This window comes from Zophobas morio, unplaced genomic scaffold, assembly GCF_036711695.1.
Source record: "Zophobas morio isolate AGI-343-1 ecotype UQ-CSIRO unplaced genomic scaffold, CSIRO_AGI_Zmor_V1 ptg000006l, whole genome shotgun sequence".
NCBI classification, from domain to species: Eukaryota; Metazoa; Arthropoda; class Insecta; order Coleoptera; family Tenebrionidae; genus Zophobas; species Zophobas morio.
Window position 1 is genome coordinate 10,693,216 of NW_026972111.1, and position 22,947 is coordinate 10,716,162.

Consider the following 22,947-nt stretch of genomic DNA (forward strand, 5'->3'; position numbering starts at 1 on the left):
TTGATTCAGGGTTATATTGCCATTTATACATTTATAAGTATATTTGATTAATTGTAATCCATTTTTTGCGATATCTTCTTTGTTTGCATGTTTTTTATAAAAAATATTGGCCAAATTTGACAAATTTTTATCGTCTAACTAGCAGACCCAGCAAACGTTGTTTTGCCATATAGATTATTTCTAATGAATATTTTGGTTTTTAAATAAAAAATTAAATTAAAATAAATAATAGTATATTAAAGAACGAGTTTCATAAGGCAAATATTGAGGCACGAATCCAAGTTAATAGAACGAGCGGCGAAGCCGCGAGTTATATAAAGGATGAGTGCCTCAATGACCTTATGAACGAGTTATTTATACTATTTTTTCTACCGCACACGTTTTTTCCCAAAATTTAATTGAAATTTGCATTTTTTTTAATCTGGGGACTTTTGTCGTGGTTGGTGATGGGTCGGTCTGACACTAACCACGAAATATTTGAGGTTCGAATTTTCACAACAACAATTGTAATTCGAACCAATTCGAGTTTTTGCAATTTAAAATTGGTTAAAATGTCTTGCGAAGAAGTTACGCGTCCGGAAACATGGGAAATTTTAAGTTTAGATTTGCCACTGACATTCACCTGACATTTCTCGTCATTGCTACCAATCTTACCGATCTAAATTACACCAGATCTATTAAAGAACGCCTTTCCGCTATTAACGAACTGCTGTGACGTCATTTGCGTGCGTTAATAGCTCTATTAGAAAACCAAAAAACGTGGGCGGTAGAAAAATAAATTATAATTAAATTATACATAAAAATTTATCGTACGACAATGATTATATTCAACAACCATCTTGCAACCCTATTGCAAGATGGCTGTGGAGTGGCCCACCCAAATTTTTTTGGGTGGACCATTCTTATCACCTAAGGGTATAAAAAATTAGTTCGACCTATTCTCAGACCTACCGAATATAGACAGAAAATTTAATAAAAATCAGTCAAGCCGTTTCGGGGGAGATTGGTTACACACACTGTGACACGAGAATTTTATATATTAGAAGACAATGAATTTACGATGTTTTTCTTCAATTGATTCAAAAGGACCAAAAGATCAATATCTTGACCCAAACTGTGACAGTTTTATTTGTATCTCTGGCAGTTTCTATCGAGATCTTAATTATATCAGCATCAACATCTTGTTCTGCTTGTTTACAGGAAAATCCTTGTGACTGTAGATTCCAAAAATTTCTTTTAAATAAGTCAGTTCGTCACGATTCTCTTCAAGTAACTCAGCCTGCACGTGTATTTTTATAAACGATGTTGTTCATTCTTCTGATGGGCTAAAATTTTCCGTAAGCCATTCCAGGTATATAAGTTACCTTAAAATGGCACTAAATAGGCACCTATGCATATAACTTAAAAATTATCCAACAACTTTAACAAAATATTGTAGATGTCTTATAAAATATTAAGTTTATTAACTTATTTGGTTGTTAATTATAGTAGTATATTTCGATTTGCAATTTTTTAATTCGTCAATGTAACATGGAGTCTTACGTTTTTCAAGTAATTAACGTGTAAATTTTAATAAATGGCTCCAAATTTTACATTATAATTAAGAAACAACTTTTTGAATTCGAGTTTCTTCGTTTTTTTGCATTTCCTGTGAAAATTTGCCATAGTAATGTATTTTTTTTTTTACACCATCAGAAAGTAGAGATTTCAGCGAACAAAAAGCACACCGATTTTTTTAAAAAAGCAAATATTTTGACGTGAAAATTTTCGATTGAAAATTGGGGTGGTTTTTCGATATTAAATCGAATTAAGGCGAAAAAATAAATATTTTGAATCAAAAAAATTACAATGAGTTTGGGACATAAATAGGTAAGTTTTCACGAAATTTCGCGAAAAAAAAAATTTGTGGGAGATAAAAATAAAAAACCAAAAACTCGGTTATTTGCATTTTTCGCATAAATTTTGAGGTTATGTAAAGAAAGTGTAAATACAAAAGTTGTAGATCTTTTTATTACCTACAACTTTGCCATTTAACTTTTTGCGATAGGACTTGTAGTTTTGCCGGAAATCGTGATAAACCGTTTTCTACCCTTAAAAGCTCCCCCTATTCCACTGCCCGACCTCAGATCGCCCGTAAATTATTTTTCCTTTTATTTTTGTTATATTTTCTTCCTTTTCCAATGGGTATCATCCTGTTCTAATTTTTTTCACTTTTTACCATTTTCAAAGGCTTCGGCACTGGCCTAATATTCTCGGAGAAAACAGAGGGCGGGTGGGCGGGGCTAGCACTTGCTAAGATAAAACTGATTTTGCCGCTTTTAAACTTGTAAAAACTTGTTAAATTTAAAAGTGTTACATTGCAGATTTCCATAGTACCGAGTTAAATTCCTAAATCTAATTGGTTGTTTATTTTTTAACAACTCAGTCATTTTTTAGAGTCGCCCTATTGAAGCAAATCTAAAAAATATGAATGCAGTGATAAATCACAAGTATAGACTGATCATATTTTGCATATTGTATTTACTAGGCAAAATTTTGAGATCACATCATCAATGTTTTGGAGGGAATAAGCGAATATATTTTGATTAAAATAGTATTATGCTTGCTATAATTAATTTTTTTCCAAAAATTTGTACGTTTCAAGTAAAAAGTTAACACGGAGTCATAAACTACATGTGTAGGACTATCTTATTTTATACAATTTAAAACCTATTTACTATGTACAATTTTAAAGTGATGTCTTCACATTATTGATGGCGATGATTAGACAAATTTTGGTTAGCGTTTTACCAACTACATCATATTTCTAACATAAATACAAAATTTGACGACAATCGCGCAGTACTTTCGGAGATTATCTGTCTAATAAAAATCTGGGACGGCAGATAGACAGACGGAAATGGGAGAGCTATTTCTTCGTAGTGCAGGGGTCATGGAAGATCGAGAAAACGTAAAAGCAGACAGTCGGTCGACGCACTCGATTACAATTCTTCGCTTACGCTCGGGAAGTAAAAAATAATAATAATTTAAATGGAAGGATATGATCTTGAATGAAAACTACGATTTTTACTTCCGGAGAGTAAGCGAAAGAATTTCTCGACGTTTCATGACCCTGGAGTTCGAAAAAATTTTCGTCTTATTAGAGGGATTATTGTCAAATTTTGTGTGTAGATGGTGAGTTAGCTAAAAGGGGACACCTCGAATAACTTTTTTATTTATAAACGTATGTTAATGAAGTTTAGTTTATAAATAAAGACGAATGAGTTCTATGTATTCATCATTTAATTAACATGAAATTATTGATCAAAAGCATAATAATTAAAAAAAGAATTGTCATAATTTTTACTTCCCGAGCGTAAGCGTTTCTCTGTCTGTCTGTCTGTCTGTCTGTCTGTCTGTCTGTCTGTCTGTCTGTCTGTCCTTCTGTCCGTCTGTCCGTCTGTCCGTCTGTCCGTCTGCCGTCCCGATTTTTACTAAACACATAATCTTTGAAATCTTCCAGATGGTTTACAGTTATGATAAGCATGATAATTTGTTAATAAAATATGTTTACTTTATACTTATACTTATTAATGACGTCAGCTCAAAAGTTTGCCGAATAAGGTAGATCCTATCTTAAATGTGCAAAGGATGATGAGTCTCTACTTGTGATATATCACTGCATTAATGTTTTTTAGATTTGCTTATACGGGGTGTCTGAAAAAATTAATGACTGAGTCAATTTATTTTATTGATTAAATCAAGAATTGCAAAACTGAATACTTGACGTTTTGAAGTTAAGAATATCGTGTAAATGGTGAAACGCCAACCAAAATTTGCCCATCTCCTAATCAGTGTCATGACATCTCAAAAATTTTTATGTTAAACTTTATAAAGCATACTCTTGTATTTGTTTTATTGAATACAAATTCGCAAAATCAATTTTTTTAATTTTTCGAACAAGCGGGATTTGTTTCAGTACACTTCGTCGACATAACTTTCGACCAATTTTTTAGCTTTGCTTAAACAGGTGCCTCAAAAAAATTAATGGATGAGCCGATTTATTTTATTGATTAAATCAGGAACGGCTCAATCCATTTTCCCAGAAAATTTTGGGAATACAATGCTGTTCTTTTTAGTATTACAGTGCACCAATCCAAACTGATATACATGTCCTTGCAAAAGTGTTGATGAAGTCATCACAAAATTGTGCGCCCATTCGAAAATGCTGGATATTTTTCATTGTACGTTAGCAGAGAGGGAAGTTCTGTTGAAACAATTTTCGATTTTTTTTTCTCTTTTTCTCTGGCAATATGTATTCTGTGTTTATGACGTCATAACAAATTTTTTATTGATGAAATTACCCTACTTTCTCGAAAAGGTGAGAATACGCTCCTCTTTATTGCAAAATGTAAAACCATCTCAGGGGCGCTAAATGTCTTCTTTTAAGATTGTGGAACCTTCTCGGGGGCGGTAAATATATTTTTTTAATGTGAAACCTTCTCGGGGGAACCAATTGTCTTTTTTAAAATTGTAAAACCATCTCGGGGGCGCTAAATGTCTTTTTTTAAGACTGTAAAACCTTCTCGGGGGTCCTACCTGTCTTTTTTAAAAATGTAAAACCTTCTCGGGGGCGTTAAATATCTTTTTTTTAATGTGAAACCTTCTCGGAGGTCCCAACTGTCTTTTTTTAATGTAAAACCATCTCGGGGGCGCGAAATGCCTTTTTTTATGTAAAACCTTCTCGGGACCCCAACTGCATATTTTTAAGGATGTGAAACCTTCTCGGAGGTCTCAGTTGTCTTTTTTAAAAATGTAAAACATTCTCCGGGGCGACAAATGTCCTTTTTAAAAATGTGAAACCTTCTCGGGGCCCCAAATGTATTTTTACTTCCCGAGCATAAGCAAAGGAAGTATTGTAATCGAGTCCGTCGGCCGACTCTCTACTTTTACGTTTTCTCGATCTTTCATGACCCCTAGAAGACGAAGAAAGAGGTCTCCCATTGTCCGTCTGTTGTCCCGGATTTTTATTAGACAGATAATCTCCGAAAGTACTCGACCGATTGTTGTGAAATTTTGTACTTATAATAAGAATATCATGTAGATGGTAAAACACTAACCAAAATTTGTCTAATCATCCCCACCACTAATGCGATGACGTCACTTCAAAATTGTACATAGTAAATGGGTTTTCAATTGTATAAAATAACATAGTCCTACACATGTGGTTTACAACTCTGAATCGACTTTTCACCCGAAACGTCCAGATTTTTGGAAAAAAAATCAAAATTATAAAACAACATTTTGAAATTTAATTTTTAATCTGCTAACCAGAATGCTTTGAAATGTTGCAGATGTTTTAAGGCTATAAAGAGCATCATAAATCTTTAGTCAAAAAATATTTGCTTATCCCCTCCAAAAACTTGATGACGTCAGCTCGAAAGTTTGCCGAATAAATCATATCTAAAATGTACAAAATATGATGAGCCTGTACTTGTCATTTATCACTCCATTCATATTTTTTGGATTTGCATATACAGAGTGACTCAAAAAAATTAATGAATGCGTAAATATATTTTATTGATTTAATCAGGAACTACAAAACGGAATGCTCTGACATCTTACAGATGTTTTAAGGTTATAAAGAGCATAATAGATGTTTAGTCAAAATATATTTGCTTATCCCCTCCAAAAACTTGATGACGTCAGCTCGAAAATTTGCCGAATAAATCATATCTAAAATGTACAAAATATGATCAGTCTGTACTTGTGATCTATCACTCCATTCATATTTTTTGGATTTGCATATACAGGGTGATTCAAGAAAATAAATGAAAGCGTAAATTTATTTTACTGATTTGCTCAGGAACTACAAAACCGAATGCTTCGAAATCTTGAAGATATTTTAAAATTATCATAAGCATGGTAAATTTTTGATCAAAACGTATTTGGTCGTCCCCCCTAAAAAATTTATGATGTCACCACAAAATTTTGCTGAAAAAATCCTATCTAAAATGTACAAAATATGGTGAGTCTTCTTGTGATTTATCATTCCATTCAAATTTTTTCGATTTGCATATACAGGGTGACTCAAAAAAATTAATGAATGCGTAAATTTATTTTATTGATTTAATCAGGAACTACAAAACCGAATGCTTTGAAATCTTGCAGATGTTTTAAGGTTATAAAGAGCATAATAAATTTTTAGTCAAAATATATTTGGTTATCTTCTACAAAAAACTGATGACGTCAGCTCAAAAGTTTGCCGAATAAATCGTATCTAAAATGTACAAAATATGATGAGTCTGTACTTGTGATTTATCATTCCAATCATATTTTTGGATTTGCATATGCAGGGTGACTCAAAAAAATTAATGAAGGCGTGAATTTATTTTATCGATTTAATCAGGAATTAGAAAACCGAATGCTTTGAAATCTTGGGAATATTTTAAAGTTATTATAAGCATGGTAAACTTTTGTTCAATATGTATTTGTTCATCCTCCTAAAAAAATTGATGACGTCACCCTTAAATTTTGCTGAATAAATCCTATCTAAAATGCAAAAAATATGATGAGTTTGTACTTGTGATTTATCATTCCATTCCTATTTTTTAGATTTTCTTAAGAGGTAGTTCAAAAAAATTAATGAAGTCAATTTATTTTATTGATTAAATTAAAGGCAACACTTATTATTAGTATTACACCCCAACCAACCCAATTTGGTAGACACAAAATTTGTTAAAGGAAAAACTCGGTTGAAACATAAGGGTAGCACGCTTATTTACATCGACTTTAACATTACAGACCTGCATTTGTTTTATGCGCTCACTTGGTTCCGCGAATGTGAAATAGACATGTTTATAATCAACCAATTGTGAATTTCACCGTCAAGAATTAAAATAAAACCCAATGTTTTATATAATAAGCGGAAGTCGAAGCAATAAAACCGATGGTCCTTTTGTTTACAGTTTCTCTATTTGACTCTCACGTATGCTGTTACGCCTGTCATCTTAAATTAAGAATGTTTATACATACACGATTTTCAGTTGCCTCTGATACGTATACGTGAGTAAATTGTTTCGTTATTTTATTGATTATTACAAATCAATATTCAAAACGACCCAATTCATTTTCCCGAAAATTTGAGAATATAATAATTTTATTCTTAGTATTACACTACATCTATCCCAACTGATATACGTGTCCTTGCAAAAATATTGATGACGTCATCGCAATTTTTTTTTAAATTCCCACTACAAAAATGTAATGAGAAAAAAAACACAATAGGCATGCAGTCGTCAAGTTTCCGACAGCGAGGGAAGTACTGTCTAAACTCTTTAGACCAATTTTTTTAAGGATGTGAAACCTTCTCGGAGGTTCCAATTGTCTTTTTAAAAATGTAAAACCATCTCGGGGTCGCTAAATGTCTTGTTTTAAGATTGTAAAACCTTCTCGGGGGCGCTAAATATCTTTTTTTATTGTGGAACTTTCTCAGGGCCCCAAATGTATTTTTTTAAGAATGTGAAACCTTCTCGGGGGTCTCAATTGTCTTTTTTAAAAATGTAAAACATTCTCCGGGGCGACAAATGACCTTTTTAAAAATGTGAAACCTTCTCGGGGCCCCAAATGTATTTTTTTAAGGATGTGAAACCTTCTCGGGGGTTCCAATTGTCTTTTTAAAAATGTAAAACCATCTCGGGGTCGCTAAATGTCTTTTTTTAACATTGTAAAACCTTTTCGGGGGCGCTAAATATCTTTTTTTTTAATGTGGAACCTTCTCGGAGGTCCTATTTGTTTTTTTTTATGTAAAACCTTCTCGAGACCCCAACTGTATATTTTTAAGAATGTGAAACGTTCTCGGGGGTCTCAATTGTCTTTTTTAAAAATGGAAAACCTTCTCGGGGGTGCCAAAGGTCTTTTTTAAAAATGTGAAACCTTCTCGGGACCGCAACTGTATTTTTTTAAGTATTTGAAACCTTCTCGGGGGTCCCAATTGTCTTTTTTAAAAATCTAAAACCTTCTCGGGGGCGCCAAATGTCTTTTTTAAAAATGTGAATCTTCTCGGTGGCGCCAAATGTCTTTTTTTTATGTAAAACCTTCTCGGGACCCCTACTGTTATCACGAAAAAGTAAAATTCCGCAAAATCGAATTTTATAATTTTTCAGAGAAGTATTTGTTTGAAATTACTTTTTTTTTTTTAGATAACATGCGTTCATGTGTTTCAAATATCTACACGAATCAAAACAATTGCCAGAATTTCAAAGAAAAATGAATAGCAATTGGATTCAGATTTATGTAGAGCGATGCTTTGTGTCAATATTATTGTTATTACTTATTATTAATACAATCAATATCATTTTTCAATGAAGGGGAATTTGTTGAACTGTACTTAAGAGACGAGAAAAGTCCTGTCGAAAAACCTTCAACCAAACTACCATAGGTAAACCTGTTTTAAGTCGTCTTCTATCATTTTAACGATGGGTTCTTCACATGATTACTACTACACCTAAAAATAAAATTTTCTTTACACCGATAAAAAGTATGTTTGTTTCTCTTGTGGGTGAAATTGCGGGATAAATAGGGCTAGAAACGTATTTAGCAGCTTGAGTTAACACCTTTCACATTTTTGACCATCCGTAATTGTACAAAATAAATCAATTTTAAATCAGCCATAAATAATTAATTAAAGGAATAATTGAGTAATGTGTATATGGAGGTACCTCATTTACATTGTTGTCAAACAATGGTGAACAATAATAAGTTATCGTTGCGGTAATTATGTGTAACCTTAACCTGTGTCAACGTACATGTTTTGATAGTCGTTCTCATTAGCAGACCCATTTATAACGTATGCACTAATCAGGAAGCAATTAAAAATCGAAATTTACCGTTGTACCAATAAATCTGCTTTTTAATGCCACTTTTACTATTTCTCACAGAAATTGTTTTGTTCCAGGCCGAACTCCAGCAGACTAGTATCCTTCTTAATCAAACCAAAGCCGCACTAAGTGCCAAATCGTTATGTTCGCCCGAGATAAACGTAGAACTCGAAAAAGTACTGGAAGAATTAAAAGATTCCAAAGAAGTGAACACAGCCTTACAGATGCAACTTGACACAATAAATAAAACGCATTGCCTTTTAAAAAACTCATACGATGATCTCTTAGCTTCTAATAAAAACCTAGAACGTAGAGTAGTAGAATTAGACACTTCATTGAGCAAGTACAAAACGGAGGTTGTTAATCTACAAAATCAAAAAGACAAACTCTTAGAAAACGAAATTAACTTAAACAAGTTATTAGAAATCGAAAAACTGCAAGCCAAGAGTCTGAAACTCCAAAACGAGAAAGACGCCAAATGCATCCAAGACTTGAACAGACAGATCAAAGAAATGGAACGGATAATAGCCAGGAAGCACCCAGATTCCGTTTCCGCGTTGATAGTAGCAGCGAAGAACGACGCTACAGAATCAAACATGACAGCGAGGAAGATCCTAGAAGATAGAATAAAGATCCTGGAAGAAGAAGCCTCGAATCGTGACACACAATCCTCTAGGATCTTCCTCGACATTCAAGAAAAGTTCAACCAAATGAAACTCAAGTACGAGAGTCATATTGAAGATCTTGAGTTACACGTAACCGACTTGAAGACTCAGCTAAAGAGAAAGATCGACACTTTTGATGTTTACACCCAAACTATGAACGACGAAACGAAGATACCTCAGAAAGATACGATAACCGTTGCTACGCAAACCGATCAACAAAAACCTGCTAAACGTACCGAGGTTAAAGAAGACGCTCATTTATTGGCTACGATAAGAGGTTTGCAGGCGGATTTGACCAATAAGGAGAAAGTGGTTTCGAAGTTGCAGCGAGAGTTAGATGAATTGAAGAAGACCAACAGGAAGCTGCAGAAGGAGCGTGAAGGGAGCTTGAGGAGTTTGAACGAGAGAAAAGAGTTCCGGAGTTATCCAGAAAAATTGGCTGCGCAGGTGAAAACTCCCGTCGACGAAGAAGAATTGAAGTTTTTGAGATCGGATCGAGATAAAATGAAACAGCAGCTGTGTCGAATCGAGGAGGATTATCAAACTTTGAAAAATAAAAGATTACACGATGTGAGTTGGAGGTGTTTGTTGGTTAAGACAGGAGAGTTTTTGTTGTTTGTTTTTAGTTGAGTGCTTTACAAGAAGCACACGAACGTGAAATTGCTGCCTACGTTGCTAATGTTACCCCTCTTAGAGAGCAGCTCGAGTTGCAGCAAGTTTCGTTGTCGACTCTGCAAAATCAGCTGAGTTCTGCTAAAGAGGAGTTGGTTATCGTCACGGTTGAAAGGGACCATTTGAACGAGCAGCTGGGGCAGATGGGTACTAAGAAACAGGCAAGGGGACAGAGTGACGATAGAGAAATCGATGCCTTACAAAAAAAGGTAAGTGGTAGTTTTAACCGCTTCCTGATGTATAATCAACTAAGATAAAAAAGTGATTATTTTTATAATTTAATATACGGAGTGATGATGAAATATATCATATTTATATTTATAAAAATTAAAAAATGGTTGTTAATTGAGTCGATAAAGCACGATATCGCTTACTAGAAAAAAACTTTTTATAAAAAAAAAATCTGAAACCTAGTTGGTTCTGCGTTGTTTGATACCTATGTACTTCTTGTACGGTTACCACAATTTCTTTTATAATAATAATAATAGTTTATTTTCCAACAGGATTAACCCAAATACAGGAAAAAGTTAATAAACATGCTAAATATAGAGAAATATTTTAGACTAAAATTAGATGTTACTAAATGGCACAATTTAAATTAAGTAAATAAAAGTACACATAAATAACAGAATAAACAACAGACATAAAGATATAAATATTCGATAGAACAAGCAGTAAACTTATCTTAAATTAGGCTTGGTATTACTTATTTTATGCTATACAATTAAAATTTAGATAGAATGTAACTATAACATATAGAATAATAATAGAACTTTAATAAGTCAGCTACCGAAGTTATTGCACAGAAGCCGTTTAATACTACTAAAACTATCGAAAAACACATCGAAATTGCTGCAGTACAAATTTGTGTTACTACATAATATGTTAATTGGGGATTTTTTGAGCATGTTGGTTCTTGGTTTGTTTAAATAAAAGGTTTGTAGATGCCTTGCACTAAGCCTAGTAACATTAATGTTCACTTTCGTTAGCAGTATTGGACAGTCAATAAAATTATGTAGTAGATCATATAAAAATTTAATTGTTTGTATTGCACGTCGATTTTCCAGGGATAAACACTTAAATTCACGCAAAAGTAATGTTTGACTATAGCCACGTGGTGGATAAAACTCGTTATGTTTAAAAAATAAATACTTCAGGAAGTGTCTTTGTACTGATTCAATGCGGTTAATATGGACGTCATAGATCGGATACCAAATTAGTGAACCATATTCGAGTTTTGATCTAACGAATGCAGTATATAAAATTTTTACACATTCTGTACTGCCAAAATGTTTACAGTTCCTATATATAAAGCCTAACATTTGAAAAGCTGACTTTACTACAGTATCAATGTCAGAGAAACTCAGTTCTTTATCGAAGAGGACGCCTAGGTCTTTCACCAATTCCTTCCGAGTGAGTGCGACATTATTAATCTTATAGGTGTATAGAATATAGTTAGTTTTTCTAGTAAAGGTCATAATCAAGCACTTGTTGATATTTAGATGCAGCAGGTTAGCTCTACACCAATTATAAAGAGAGATTAAATCATTTTGTAAGATAATAGAATCTTCTATGTTATTTATTTGCCGAAAAATTTTTAAGTCATCCCCGAAAAGAAGTTTTTGAGATTTGATAACTGCAGGTAAATCATTAATAAATATGAGAAACAACAGAGGACCCAAGTTAGAACCTTGCGGGACTCCTGACTTAAGTATTATGTATTTAGAATGAACATTTTTATATTCTACTGATTGAGCACGATTGATTAAATATGATTTGAGTAATTCAATTAAGGAATCACTAAATCCAAATAAATGCAGTTTGTGTAATAAAACATAATGATCGATGCGGTCAAACGCCTTAGCAAAATCGGTGTAAATCACATCGACTTGAGTATTAGAATCCAGACTCTCATGGAGAAACTGGCTAAAACACGCTAAATTAGTATTCTATTTTGCATAAAGCCATGTTGTGTGTCAGTTATTTTATATTTGATGGAGCTGTAAATATATTTGTAAAGAATTGATTCGAATATTTTTGAAAAGTTAGATAAGATAGAAATAGGCCTATAATTTTCTAGAATTGAAGAATCTCCTTTTTTCAAAACAGGGCATATTCGAGCTTGTTTCCATATATCTGGAAATAAGCATTTTTTTAATATCAAATTGAAGAGAATGAAGAGTGGCTTGACAAAAACTGATCGACAGTCTTTAATAACAAATGCAGGTATTTGGTCGGTACCAGCTGTAACTTTTGCTTTCAGTTTTTTTTATTGAATCGCAGATATCTTTTTCTGAGAAAGAGGTAATATTTACAAAATTGGAATCAAAATCAGTTGCTGAAGCCTTATAATCAAAATTGGAGTCAGCATAAACGCTGGAGAAATAATCACAAAAAGCATTAACAACAGCTGCAGAACCATCAAATACTTCGTTTAGTGAATTTTTTATTCTATTCGGGATACGTGATTTATTCCTTTTTGTTTGTACATACGACCACAACTTTTTTGGATCGGATTTGATGTTTTCCTCTTTCCCCTTATTGGTCAAATCCGCCTGCAAGCCTCTTATCGTAGCCAATAAATGAGCGTCTTCTTTAACCTCGGCACGTTTAGCAGGTTTTTGTTGATCGGTTTGCGTAGCAACGGTTATCGTGTCTTTCTGAGGTATCTTCGTTTCGTCGTTCATAGTTCGGGTGTAAACATCAAAAATATCGATCTTTCTCTTTAGCTGAGTCTTCAAGTCGGTTACGTGTAACTCAAGATCTTCAATATGACTCTCGTACTTGAGTTTCATTTGATTGAACTTTTCTTGAATGTCGAGGAAGATCCTAGAGGATTGTGTGTCACAATTCGAGGCTTCTTCTTCCAGGATTTTTATTCTATCTTCTAGGATCTTCCTCGCTGTCATGTTCGATTCTGTAGCGTCATTCTTCGCTGCTACTATCAACGCGGAAACGGAATCTGGGTGCTTTCTAGCTATTATCCGTTCCATCTCTTTGATCTGTCTGTTCAAGTCTTGGATGCATTTGGCGTCTTTCTCGTTTTGCAGTTTCAGACTCTTGGCTTGCAGTTTTTCGATTTCTAATAACTTGTTTAAGTTAATTTCGTTTTCTAAGAGTTTGTCTTTTTGATTTTGTAGATTAACAACCTCGGTTTTGTACTTGCTCAATGAAGTGCCTAATTCTACTACTCTACGTTCTAGGTTTTTATTAGAAGCTAAGAGATCATCGTATGAGTTTTTTAAAAGGCAATGCGTTTTATTTATTGTGTCAAGTTGCATCTGTAAGACTGTGTTCACTTCTTTGGAATCTTTCAATTCTTCCAGTACTTTTTCGAGTTCTACGTTTATCTCGGGCGTACATAACGATTTGGCACTTAGTGCGGCTTTGGTTTGATTAAGAAGAATACTAGTCTGCTGGAGTTCGGCCTGGAACAAAGCAATTTCTGTGAGAAATAGTAAAAGTGGCATTAAAAAGCAGATTTATTGGTACAACGGTAAATTTCGATTTTTAATTGCTTCCTGATTAGTGCATACGTTATAAATGGGTCTGCTAATGAGAACGACTATCAAAACATGTACAATAGTAGGTCACAATTGGAGTAAAACATCCCTATGGTGGTCTAGTGGTTTAGTGTGAGAAATACGGACCGGACATCACGCGTTCGACTTCAAACTTGGCCTTTCGTTTTTCTTTTCTTTTTTTCTCTCGCATTGTGTATTATCTATATTTATGAGGTCATAGCAACTTTTTTTCTGATAAAATTACCCCACTTTTTCGAAAACGTGAGAATACGCCCATCTTTATTTAATAAAAATTATAATAATAATATTCAGAACATCCTGTTCGATTGTGACTACATCAATAATTTTAGTCCCCTGTTTTGAGGCGACAAACTCATTCAAATCAAAACAATTTTTACATTTTTGTATTTTTTGTCTTGTTACTAGTATTATCTATGTTAATCACATCATCACAAAATTGTTTATTGATCAAATTAAGAATGAGTCCCCCCTATTTTCTTGAGAATAGAGAATGCGCTCGGCGATATTTAATGATGATAAAATAATAATTGAAATTTGCGTTCCCATGGCGCAGGGATTGGGGGGTGCTAGTGACGCTGGTTCATCCGTTCACCGAAAGGAATCAAAGAGTTTTTATGACTTTGTTTGTCTAGTTGAGTCCTCAAGAGACCCCAAATGTGCTGTTTAACAATTTGTTACGTACTTAACAATAACACTTAGTGAAAGAATTAATTTGCAATTTTCCAATTACCTATATTTCCCCCTTCATAATAAACCTGCAAGAATCTCACTCTGGTTCAGATTATTATTTACAATCAGATTTAGGAGCCGCTGACTGTCCAAAACACTCAGATATTTTAACAGTCACGATAGTTCTTAGAGTATTTATTAATACTGATAGTGAATAAAGTATTTTTTTCCTTATATTTGTTCCTTAAATTTTCTTTGCGTTCGCCTCGAGTTTCATTTTTCGGCATAAACTTGAGTTCTGACTCCTGGGCATTGAGCGAAATACTGTTACGAAATAAACCCATACGCCGCGCCCGTACGACGCCTATGGCCGTCGAGAGTTTTCTGGACGTACGCACGGCATTGATGGGTGAGTCATCATTGCTGACGGTGTCGACGCGGCTCCACAAAGGAAGTCTCGATTGCGGGCCTAGAAAACTCTCGATGCGGCGTTCTGCATCCATCGAGAGGCACGCATAGGTTTAAATAGAGGCCACCGTCAGTTGAACCACGAGTCCAGCGAATATTAAGAAGAGCCCAATTGCGCCGAAAATAGTTTGTACATAATCGTTGTAATAGTTAATCGTGTAAGTACGAGTTATTAAGGAATAAATTGCCCGCCAAACGTAACAATACAATAAATATTCATAATCTGTAAAGACGAACAAATCCATCAGCATAGAACTAGATACTTACTACATCAGACGTATTGACAGAGAATTGACGTTTTAGAAAACATAAATGTCAAAATTACAATTTTATAACTAAAACCCTTTTTCAATCAAACGAAAGCTATCACACGCTACATCAATTTTAAACAAAATAAACAGGTAGTAATAAAGACAATGCTTCTATACTTGTGGTTTATGAGTGCGGTATAATTTTTTTATCCTAAATCTAAATTTTTCAAAAAAAAAATATAACATTTTTCAATTTACCTTAAAAACTAACAAAACGAATGTTCTAAAATATTGCAAACTTAATCGAAATTTATGTTTACACCCCTCCCCCCCCCCCCTTTTGCGGAATAAATCTTATCTAAAATGTGCAAATTAATATGTGGTTTTGCCAAAAAGTTGATGACGTCATCACACGTTTTTTATGGAAAACTAACTTGATACCTAGCGTTGCATGCAGGTTAAATTAAATTTGCAAATCAAATTTTTTAATTTCTCGAAAAAAATGAATTGACGAAAACAAACTACAGGAATCTAAAAAAATTGGTCCAAGGTTACTTCGACAGAACTTCTCTCGCTCTTGAAGTACAGTCCAACAAATTCCGCTTCTTTGAAAATTATAAAAATCTGTTGTTTTCTGATAACCTTTATACATTAAAAACCAGTGGTGTAAATGACACCTCGAATCCCCTGTGCCGCGGAGGCGCAAATAACCAACGGAAAAGAATGATTATTATCAGTGTACATGCTTAACTTCGATTGTTTATGTTTATACATCGAAAGAATGTCACGTAGGAATTTGTGTTGTCTCCTCAAAACAGAGGACTAAAATTATTAATTAAACCACAATGGAATAAAATGTTCTTATTTGATCGTAATTAAATAAAGATAAGTTAGTATAATCCGACAAATCCAGCTGTTTAAAAAAATATATAAAACTTCATTTTACGATTTTCGTTTTGTGATAACCGCAGTTCCTGCGCCGTACGGACAATGTAAAATATATTTAAAACACAAAACTAACGGCATAAAATGTCCTTCAGCACTAGATAATAGCAATATGAAGCTCAAGTGTTTATGTATGTTTTATACATCGAAAGTATGTCACGTAGAAATTAGCTCGATTTGAATGAATTTGTCTTCTCAAAATACATGACTAAAATTACTAATTAAACCACAATCGAACAACATGTTCTGAACATTATAATTCTTATTTGATCATTATTATACAGGGTGTCTCAGAAATAAGTACATTAATTTTAATCAGTTATAGAGCGCATTGAACTCAACAACTTTTCTTAGTAGAGTTTTGTCAAGAACTTTTTAATGATCAAGTTAAAAATTGTTAAAGTTATACCCCAATTAAGGTTACCCGCCCATGGATCCTCAGTCACCCATGGACACTAATAATTATTATAATTAATAATTTATGGTCAAAAACAGTTACTAGGATACGTATTTTCCTAATCTTGTCAATGTGACAAACATTTAGAGAGAAATTGAAAATCCTGCTCCCTAATGGCGTACGGAATTTCATCGGCCCAAATATGGGTGTTGAACACCTTCCCTCGTGTAACCGACCTCATCAGTTGATGGTACAAGAGATACAAAATTTGCTTGTTCGTTTATTTTTCTATTAACCCACTCACAAAAGTTTTGCCTACGTGGTAAGTCTGTTAGTTTCAATAACTGAAATTTCTAGTCCTGAAAGGGGTACATTTGTTCTCTGAGTATCCTCCAAATACTACTCTCCGATACATCACACTAGACAGTGATACGTGCTAGTGCCCGGTCGAGCTTCGACACTCTTCAAAACAGCCTCTTTAATATTAGCAATTCTATTACTACGTAACTTACCCCGATCTTGAGGTGCAGGTTTAAAAGATCCGTTCTCTCCAAAATGCTGCAACGTTCTTAAAACTGCCCACATTTGGCAGACGATTTGGGAGGTTTTCTGAAAAAATTCGTTGGGTGCGAGTGCCGTTTTCCCGAGCTTCACCGTACGTTAAAACGATATCGGTGCATTCAAGATTTGAAAACAAAGCCATTTCAACACATTTCGTCTATAAATTAGAAATCTGTGCCAAACAAACTTTAAAGAGACAACGTTTAATAAAAACATTGACATAAAAATGATTGTCAGTGTCAAAACGGTTGCTAGGGTACCTTCTTCATTGTTGTAGTGTTGCTATTATTTAAGTTATTATTTAAGGTGAACATAGACGGTTCGTGAATATATGGGTGGGAAAATTCGAAATTCGACTTGAGTTTTCGAAAAAATGCTAAATAAAAAAGTTGTTCCGTTTCACGAGTTCTGTTACTGGTTAAAATTAATGTACTTATTTCTGAGACACCCTGTATAGACGTGCGTATTCTCACATTTTCGAATAAAATGGGATAGCTGACTCGTTCTTAATTTCACCAATAAAAAATTTGTAATGACGTCATCAACATGAATAATACTAGTCACAGCACAAAAGAAAAGTGGTCAGTGCCAGTGCAAAAAAAAGAAAGGGCCAAGCCAAGTTCGGCATCGAACCCACGACCGAATATTATTTAAGTGTAAACATGTATTTTAACGTAGAACTTTGTAATTTCATAAAACAACAATTGTTTCAATAAAAATGAATCGCATTCGACACTACAGTCTCGCTCAACTAGTATAATTAGTGTAAAACCAGTGAATTAATGATTTTTTCTAATCTGAAATATATAAAACTTTGACTATTCTATCAACATGTGTAATTTTTTATTTCATTGTAAATTCACAGTTCATATTAAGTTTTTTAACTGTTCATGCTTCTAATACAATTTAACAACCATATATATCTCCAAATAAAGCACGTGACAGAAAACCCACTTATTCCGGTTTAAGTTTATAACAATGATGTCCACAGTTTTGGATGGATTTATTTACATTATTAGGAGTCTGTGATAACCTGAGAACACACTACATAAACAGTCACTCGAGATTTAAAAAAAAACGATTCATTTTGAGAGAAAAGACCTTGAAAATTATTATTAGTTAAATTAATATCGTCGTGGTTTCCAAGTAGAAACCGTATTTTATGTTTGTATTATTATTTTCTTACGAACCGAACTACTTTCTCACAGCTTGAATTTCAACATTGTGATAACCCAAACTTCCCGCCTTTAAATTGACCATGAAAAAGTTTGAAAGGCCCGCGAAAAATTCAAAATTTGGCCTGACTGGGATCGTCTAACAAAATGGGAACCTACGTTGTGTGTTTGTTTTTTTTTTAACATGGCGGGAAGACGTTCTTTCATACAAGTGAGCATACACTGCGTGCGAGTAGAGAGCGCAAGAAATAATAGACAAAATTTTTGGGAGGGGCTAAAATGGCACGCCTCTCAGGAGGAAAGACTCTGCGAGTGAAGGCGACACGGATTTGCTCCCTTGCATTAATCCAAAAACCCCTATCGTATATTCACGGACATATTACATTTCAAATGAAACACCTTAAAAATATGAAAGAAAAGACACTCGCGAATTGACAGACATACACATATGAAAAACGAACAAACACAAAGTCGTATACATATGTTTGGAAGCAATGCAAATATTTGAATATCACAAATTTAATAAAAACAAAGCAAAATCTAAATTAAAGTAACTGGATGCAAATACACAAGTTATTACGGGCGTGCGGCGGCAGATTTTTAAGTTACGACAGTTAACAGGAGCACAACAAAAGTACCTCTGGGGCGTTCTACCACAAGCAGAGTTTGGGGCTACCGGTCGGGGCTGTTCTCCCCCCACGACGGTGATTCTATCTATCTCAAGCCTACCCGCACAGCACATTACACATCTCTAGGACGAACATGCCGTCCGAAACTAGGCCATTACGATCGCAGATCCGCAGTTAGGTCTCAACTATTGGGCCAAGTCGAGAGCACTACAACATCGCAACCGCCCTTGAATGTATCCAAACCTGTACCCTTTGTGCAGGCGACGCGATAAGGTCTCGCCAGCTCGACTAGGAATCGCACTTCGCTTCTGCCGCGTTTTCTGTGTTATTTAACCTCAATTCTATTTTAAATGTTCAATTCTTTATAACTCTGTTATTAAAGCAATAAATACTTAACATTTAAATTCGCCATACAATCTTGTGAAATTTCAAACAACAAATAATTCTTACGTGAGATTAAAATTGGACGTCAAATAATTTATACGATGGAAACATTCATCAAACAAAATATTTACAAAACAAAACTTAGCAAAGATTTATGAAACAAAAGATCTGGTGTGAAATAAACTTGTGCAAATAAAAATATTATGTGAGGTTAAAACTGCAAAGCATTGAAATTTACATACAATTAAAATTATACAACAAAGAAAATTTACTGAGGTTAACACTGTGAGATTGAGAAATATTGTATGAGGTAAAAATTGCAGAATTTACATGAAATTAATACTTGCCACACTTTATCAACCATTCAAACAAAGATTTTACATTATGTTAAATTATATCATGATCCAAGTGATTGGTTACTTAAAAAAAAAACAATTTACTTTGAGAGTTTAGAATACCGCCAACTGGTTACCCCAACAAAACACATAATAAACAGACACAAAAACCTCCAATCATCGTTGCGAGGAAAAAGCGTCTCGTTGATGTAATTTTATTGTTGCGAGGGAATACCTCGATGATGTATATTTTAGCGTTGCGAGGACATGCCTCGATGAAGTACATAATCAATCTATAGCGTTGTGAGGACAAGCCTCGATGATGTAATCAATTTTTGGCGTTGCGAGGACAAGCCTCGATGATGTAATCAATCTTTAACATTGCGAGGGTAGAGTGTAAAATATGCGGCAGGTGTTCACAATTTTCCCTTGAAGTTTATTAAATTTTATATTTTATCATCACTCTGTAGGGTATGTTGAAATTTGTCAAAACCCTAACAGCTTGTACTTGAACTCGATTTAATTAGTCAGAAAAAAATATATAGTAATTCTCAAACTTGTTTAAATTATTTCAACGAAAAAACTTAGTTGATTATACACATTGTATTTTTTACGTTCTTTTTAGTTACCCTTAATTGACCTTACTTTTTAGATTGCATTTTTAGAGAAACGATACGAAGAACGTGAAATCAGATTAAGAGCTATCGTGCACGGCTTAGCACAAAAAAACGTCACCAACCGCAGCTGTGAACAGTGTGCCGACAGACAAAAGCAATTAATTGGATACAAAGTGGAACTAGACCAGCTTTTGGCAACTCTAAGAGCACTTAAGTAACAGCTTGTTACACAAATAGTGATTTTTATTTTCTAGTCATTCGAAAAACGCATTTACATTTATTTATTTCGTTATGCATTTTACAGGGTCTCGTACTTCCAGAGTAGACTTAAATCATTATTTATTTTTTGTATTATTTGTTTAATAATGAATAGTATTGTGGATGAAGCTTCCCGTTAGAAAGACTTGTTAATGCCAAAAATTGTTAATCGTATGTATACAATGTAATGAGTGATTTTTTAAAATTAATAAAATGTTTTTGTCTAGTTTATTGAACCATTTCTATTATTTACATCATGTTGTAGTAACCACACGCGTCGTCGGAAAATTCGATTGGAGATTCTATGTAGTATTCAGTCAGTGTTGTGCAGTATAAAGGGATTCCTTTTAAAACTTGAGAATTGGCTGCATTAATTTGTACCACCACGTAGTCACCAGGTTCTAACAGTTTGTTGTTATTGCCATCCTTCTGCGGGACTTCCCCTGCAGGAACTATAACCTAAAATGACATATCGCAAACATCACAAAAAAAAAATACAAAAACCCTACTTTAATATTTTGATCATTTCTGCCAGCCAACTGACTTTTCGACCTTTTACTATAACCCTCAATTAATATTAATTGCAAACGTCCAATTTGAGCCTTGTTTAGTGTTTCTGTGTGCGTTCTGTATGTCTGTATCATTCGTTCCAGACGTTTCTGCTTTACTTCTGGTGGAACATCATCAGTATATCGTCGATGAGCAGCCGTTTTTTCCCTCATACTATACGGAAATAAGTAGGCAGTGTTATACCTGGAAGTTTTTTTTTTATTTTATCCCTCAAACTAGTCTAGTACAAACCTACTTCACAATTTTCATCAAAGAAATTGTGTCTTCAAACTCCTCTTCAGTTTCTCCGCAAAAACCGCAGATAAAATCTGAACTTAAGCTAACTTCTGGCAGTAAATATCTAATATGGTTTACTAATTCTAAATAGGTTTCTCTTGTGTAACCTCGCCTCATTCTTTCTAAAACATTAGAATTCCCCGACTGTGCTGGCATGTGTAAATTTTTACAAATATTGGGTCGTGATTTAATGATATGTAGCACGTCATCAGGGAAGTCTTTAGGGTGTGGGGAGGTAAACCTAATTCTCATTTCTGGGTCCACATCTGCCACTCTTTCCAAAAGATCGGCGAAACGCCGACCACCAATTTTCGACTTATAGACTGTTTTAAACCCTTTAGCTAGTTTCGTTGGATTACTACTCAAATAAAAATCGCTTGAATTTGACAAGTCTCTATAACTGTTCACATTCTGTCCCAAAAGCGTTACTTCTTTGACCCCCTGTTGAGATAATAATTCTATTTCTTTTAAAATTGAGTCAATAGGGCGTGAGCGTTCCCTACCACGAGTCCATGGAACTATGCAGTAAGTGCACATATTATCACACCCACGCATAATGGACCTACAATTTTTTTTTTCAGTTACATAGTTCGAATAAAAAATTACAAGACATACACAAAAGCCGACACTGAATTTTCATTTAATCTCACTGGCATGATATCAGCGTAGGTTTCATCCAACGACAATAAAACATTAACCGACTTCTGACTGTTTTCCGTAAGCGCTAGCAATCTAGGCAAATCTCGATAACTATCAGGGCCTGCCACCACATCAACTGAGTGATCCTTCTCCAACACTTTATGTTTAAGACGTTCGGCCATGCACCCCAAAATCCCGATTTTAAACTTAGAACTGAATAACGACTTCGTCTTGTTGACCCCCTTCAAGTAATCCAAGCGACCCCATATTTTCGACTCAGCTCCTTCTCTTATTGCGCACGTTACAATCAACACAACGTTGGCTTCCATCAAGTTTTCGGTCCTCACGTAGTTGTGTTTTTGCAGAATTGACCAAATTATTTCCGTGTCGCTGACGTTCATCTGGCAACCATAGACTTCAAAGTACACTTTGCGTTTTTGTCCATATCTGGAATGATAGGGTTAGTGGATGGGGATTTTTCGCTTGATAAGGACCTATTTGTGTTTTGCAAATAAGGCACGACTTCCTCTTCGGGTATGTTCTCCTGGTTTTTGAGATTTTCGTTCTTGAAGAAATCTTTGAGGTTAGGTCCGTTTAGCAATCTGTTGCGGAATTTATCGCGTTCTGGAGGTTTTGCGTTGGGTTCGGAGGTGGTTTCGGAAGGGTTTGTGTCTTTTAGTACGGGTTTGTTGCTGCATTGGGTGGCAAAGTGAAGATTTCTGTGGTGACCTAACCTAAATTGACGCACTTTTTGGGTTAGGGTTTTTGTCACTGAATTGGCATTGACGGCCGAGTTGATTAGTGAATTTAGACTCATTTTTGTGGACTTATTTTAATGGGGCAGTATTTTATGTAAATTTTTTATATACTGTTTTATAAATATGTGTATATTTTCGTATAAACACCATAAACATTTTGGTTCACAAACATGATACTGTCACTGTCATCTGTCAACCACCTGTCAACACTACCAACCACACTGCCAACTGCGAAGTGGACAAGTGTTAGGGGAGCCGGGGATGTGTTGATTCTA

General features: G+C 34.4%; 2 protein-coding genes across 3 annotated transcripts in view; one reads left to right on the forward strand and one right to left on the reverse strand.

The window, feature by feature from the left end:
• LOC135123578 (uncharacterized protein) overlaps nucleotides 1–20,665 on the forward strand; it is a 75,170-nt gene extending 54,505 nt beyond the window's left edge. Inside the window, exons 2-4 of one of the 2 annotated variants that reach the window (XM_064048358.1) lie at nucleotides 8,936–10,093; nucleotides 10,150–10,404; nucleotides 20,207–20,665. In XM_064048358.1, the coding sequence (XP_063904428.1) occupies nucleotides 8,936–10,093; nucleotides 10,150–10,404; nucleotides 20,207–20,389 (1,596 nt within the window). In that variant the 3' untranslated portion in view covers nucleotides 20,390–20,665. The remainder of the gene's footprint in view (nucleotides 1–8,935; nucleotides 10,094–10,149; nucleotides 10,405–20,206) is intronic. The other variant, XM_064048359.1, reaches the window with a different exon arrangement.
• Nucleotides 20,644–22,857, reverse strand: LOC135123579 (CDK5RAP1-like protein). The gene is made up of 5 exons (XM_064048360.1): nucleotides 22,409–22,857; nucleotides 21,891–22,361; nucleotides 21,235–21,837; nucleotides 20,939–21,182; nucleotides 20,644–20,888 (listed from the first exon to the last, which is right to left on the reverse strand). The coding sequence occupies exons 1-5, from the start codon at nucleotides 22,729–22,731 to the stop codon at nucleotides 20,679–20,681; spliced, it is 1,851 nt and encodes a 616-aa protein (XP_063904430.1). The 5' UTR covers nucleotides 22,732–22,857; the 3' UTR covers nucleotides 20,644–20,678.
• Nucleotides 22,858–22,947: the final 90 nt, after the last annotated feature.